This window comes from Cucumis melo, chromosome 3, assembly GCF_025177605.1.
Source record: "Cucumis melo cultivar AY chromosome 3, USDA_Cmelo_AY_1.0, whole genome shotgun sequence".
NCBI classification, from domain to species: Eukaryota; Viridiplantae; Streptophyta; class Magnoliopsida; order Cucurbitales; family Cucurbitaceae; genus Cucumis; species Cucumis melo.
Genome location: NC_066859.1, coordinates 7,963,740 through 7,967,774, shown reverse-complemented (window position 1 = coordinate 7,967,774; position 4,035 = coordinate 7,963,740). Strand labels below are relative to the sequence as shown.

Genomic DNA, 4,035 nt, shown 5'->3' with positions numbered 1-4,035 from the left:
TTCCTTTCTTCTTGAAAACAACTACAGGATAATACCTCATCAATTATATTTATAAAATATAATAATAAAATAATACCTCATCAATAAGACTTTTTGCGGCTCTGCTTTAGGTGCTAGCAGTTGTTACAGCCTCGTCATCCCTAAGATAAAATAGTCGTTTGCATTGGTGAAAACAATACTTGGACCCACCCGAATACCAACACTTAAGCAAGAACATTTACTGCGCTCGAAAAAATAAATAAACTTTAAAAGGTTTTTTTTTTCTTTGAAGAAAGAAGATGAAAGAAAGAGGCTTTTGTTCTTTTTTCAAATGAGAGGGGGAGAGTGGGTTTTTATAGAGGAAGAGTGAGGGTTAAGGATGTAATGATAATAAAAATATGTGACCACACATTTTTTAAGGAGGTAAAATAGGGAATAAAAGGCTCTCCCGACGCAAAAAGTAAGATGTCGGGAGAAAAAGTTGCGTCGAGAATGGCGTCTAGAAAGATAGGTTATCCCGATGTGCATCGAATGCGTCGGAAAAAAGTCGTTGAAAATAAGACCATTAATTATGGCAGACATGTATTTTTGACGCCATGCATAGTGCGTCGGGGAAGGCGTCGGGAATAAGGGGTATTTCCGACGCTCATTAAAGGCGTCGAGAAAAGTGGCTTTTTCCCAACGCCATAAGTGGGATCTCCCGATGTTTTCGTGAGACGTTGGGAGATCTCCTATAAATTCATTTCTGTTCTGTGTTAAACAGAATTGAAACGAAGAAAGAAAAAACTTTGGAGAGCAAGAGAGAAAAGAAGTTGTGCCGTCGTTGCCTTGTCGTCGTCCACTGTTGCTCCCCTTTGTTGCCATCGTCCGTCGTCGCTACCTTTCGTTGCCACCTTCTGTCGCCGTCCGCCGCCGTCTGCTACCATATAGGTAAGTTTAAATAAGTTTATTTTTAGGTTTAGGGTTTAGTTTAGTGTTTTTTTTTTTAAAAAATTGTTTTAGAATTTTGTTTTGGAATATATTTTTTATTATTAAATGTATTTTTATATACAATATGTGTAATGTTGTTATTGTTGAATTAAAATTTGAGGGAGGTTATATTTAAATTGAAATTTGAAGGAAGGGTTTATAAATTGAAATTTGAAGGGGGTTTATGTTTGAATTCAAATTTGAATGAGGAGGGGGGAGGGGGTTATGGTTGAACTCAAATTTGAATGGGGGGGGGGGGTTATGATTGCATTCAAATTTGAAGGGGGGTTTATGTTTTGAATTGAAAATGTAATATGTGTTAAGATTTGTTTTGGTTATCCTGCAGTTATGTAGTTTATATATTTTGATTCTAGCTATGTGTTCGTATTTGCTTATTTAATGTTTGTTTTTTATGTCCACAGGTATTATGTCATCGTCATATCCACGTAATAATTTTTTGAAGATGGGTGCTATGTTCCTCGAGTTTGAGGACGAGTTAGATAACTTTGCAGGAGGGTTGTCGTCGATGGGCAACAATGTGAGTGAATCTAAGAATTTCTTTCATTTTAACTTACGATTATTTCATGTTTTTTTCTCTAACATTATATGTTATTACCGATTTATTGAGCAGGGTCATCTTCTCAACAACCTGTGACTCCGACTCCTAGGAGACGTGCGCAGTCTCGACTCTTAAAGTTGGAGCGCCACATTGCAATACATGAGTGCATTCTGATGACGATCGCCCCTGATGCGGAGAAACCTATTTTTCCACACGTCGTTTGCTTTAGCTAGGCGATAGGCGTGTGTGTGCGAAAGACATTTCCTGTCCGCTGCCTTAAGTGGGTGGACGTTGACAGAGAATACATTGAGGTCGTCAAGGACGACCTCTAGGTAATTAAGTCCACTACACATTTATGATTTCATTTGAAACATATCAAAGTTAACCAATCTAATGTGTTATTTTTGTAATGTGTAGTGGTTTTTTGTTCTTGATTTCAATGATCAAGCAATGAATAGGTTTGTTGAGCATCAGATACTCACCACCTTTAAAGAGTTTCGGACCGACTGTCACAGACACTTCAAAAAGTACAGTGACCCCGAGGAGGCTCGTGCCAACCCACCAAACATATTGGTTGGACGTCATGAGAATTGGCACTTCCTTTGCGACCACTACATAAGCCGTACATTCCAGGTATTTTTCATGCTTAATTATGATTTCAACTTTTAATATGTATAAGAAATAAACAATATAATTATTTTTATGCAGGAGCAATCACCGACGAACAAGGCTGCTAGACAGAAGCAGTCTTACAACCATAGCAGCGGGCAAAGTCGTTTCTACAACGACAACACGAGCTCAATGAGAAGAAAGGGGAGTCGGTCGACCGTGTGGAGTTGTTTCGAGAAACACACGTTCGAGCCGAGACGTTCGTGTTGCAAGCCACAGAGGATGTGCATGTAAGTTATTGAACCAACACTTATGCCTTTATTTATTATATCCTCTTTCGTTATATATTTTTGCGTTACCTAACTTAGTTTTTAAAATTGTTGCAGAATCAAATGCTAGAACTCTAATCCTAGCCTACCCAGAGGGTAGTCAGCCACTCTTTGGGGATGAGATATGCGATGAGGTGTTGGGTAGACAACTAGGCTATTCAAAAGGCCTTGGTTGGGGACCTAAGTCGAAGGCCCGCAAGACAATGAGTGGAAGCAGTTCCACGACATCTTGTCTGTCGTCCACACAAAAAGAAATTGAATTACAATCTAAACTTAATGAAGCTTTGGAACAGATTGAAGTGCAAGATAGAAATCACACAGCGTTAGCTTCACAAGTGGAACAAATGGAAAAGCTGATTAAAGACTTGACTCGGGCACAACAAGGACCACCACATGATCCCTAGCTTTACGATACGTATATATGTCTCCATTATTCTTAAGTTTTTACAATGATAGTATACAGTGAACATATGGATATCTGTACTAAACTTTCCTACTTTTGTATCATTGTAGGACTGAAGGTGTAGAATGGCGCATAAGAGTCTCGTTAGGAGACGACTTTGTTTGCGCTTTTTTGTATCATGAGAACTACATTTTTTGAACTTATTTGTATTATGAATATTAATTTTTTTTGAATTTGTGTTTGTATTTCTTAATTTCTTAATTTATATTGAATTTGTTTTAATTTAATCAAAAACGTCAGGAAAAATATTTGAGCAATCAAAATGTCATTATTTCACAAAAATAGAGAACTTGTTTGAGCAAAATATTTTAGGGAAAAAAATTAAAAATTATATATTTTAAAAAAATACATATAAAAAGGAACTCCCAACGCAATGAAATGTCGGGAATAGAATGCAAACATCGGAAGAGGCATTCTTGACACCGTTAATTTCGTTGGTAAAAACGACGTCTGGAGAGGCATTCCCGACGTTGTGATGGTCATGCGTTGGGAATACCTCTCCTGACGTGGTTCTTCCGATGTACGTCCCGATGCCGTAAAAAAAATTGGATATCCTTTTCCAACGTTTTTTCACTTCCCTCGACGTTGTTGTGCGTCGAGAGTACCCTCGTCTCTTTTAGTGATAGAGACTATCATCGGAATATTGTAAAGTAACTCTTGGTTTCGAACTTTACCTCTAGTAGCATTGAACACACAACGTCCTTCAAGTGAAGTTCTTAAATGCTTGTGCTTTAAGGCTTCACACGTATATCCCAGTTTGGTGGATGCTCTAGAAAATTTGCCTAAAATATCATAGGAAGCGGCCTTCACTTCCACATCCACAAAGGTGAACCTATCAAGAATACTCCGTAGCTAGGTACACCACTTGAAATCAAGTATAGAATTCATTATAAACTAAGTTCAATCTTTTCTTTCGCTTCAGGATGTCATGATAATCATAAGAATATAACTCTTAGGTGTTATAGCATGATTCTCTTCATATCACTTGTGATCAGTTATTAGCCATTGAACTTGATTCTTGGGATCTCCAGTCTATTAAGTTAGGTTTGCCTCACAAGCAATTCATTTTTCTATAGGCTTGAGTCTCATTCTTTTTGAGGTTCTAAAAACCTTCTCTCTAGCTAGTC

The 4,035-nt window shown here is 37.6% G+C and overlaps 1 protein-coding gene across 1 annotated transcript; it reads left to right on the top strand.

Moving 5' to 3' along the window:
* Positions 1-1,947: 1,947 nt before the first annotated feature.
* On the top strand, positions 1,948-2,890 carry LOC127148728 (uncharacterized). Its single transcript, XM_051083019.1, has 3 exons — positions 1,948-2,140; positions 2,216-2,406; positions 2,503-2,890. The coding sequence occupies exons 1-3, from the start codon at positions 1,958-1,960 to the stop codon at positions 2,513-2,515; spliced, it is 387 nt and encodes a 128-aa protein (XP_050938976.1). The 5' UTR covers positions 1,948-1,957; the 3' UTR covers positions 2,516-2,890.
* The last annotated feature ends 1,145 nt before the right edge of the window (positions 2,891-4,035 follow it).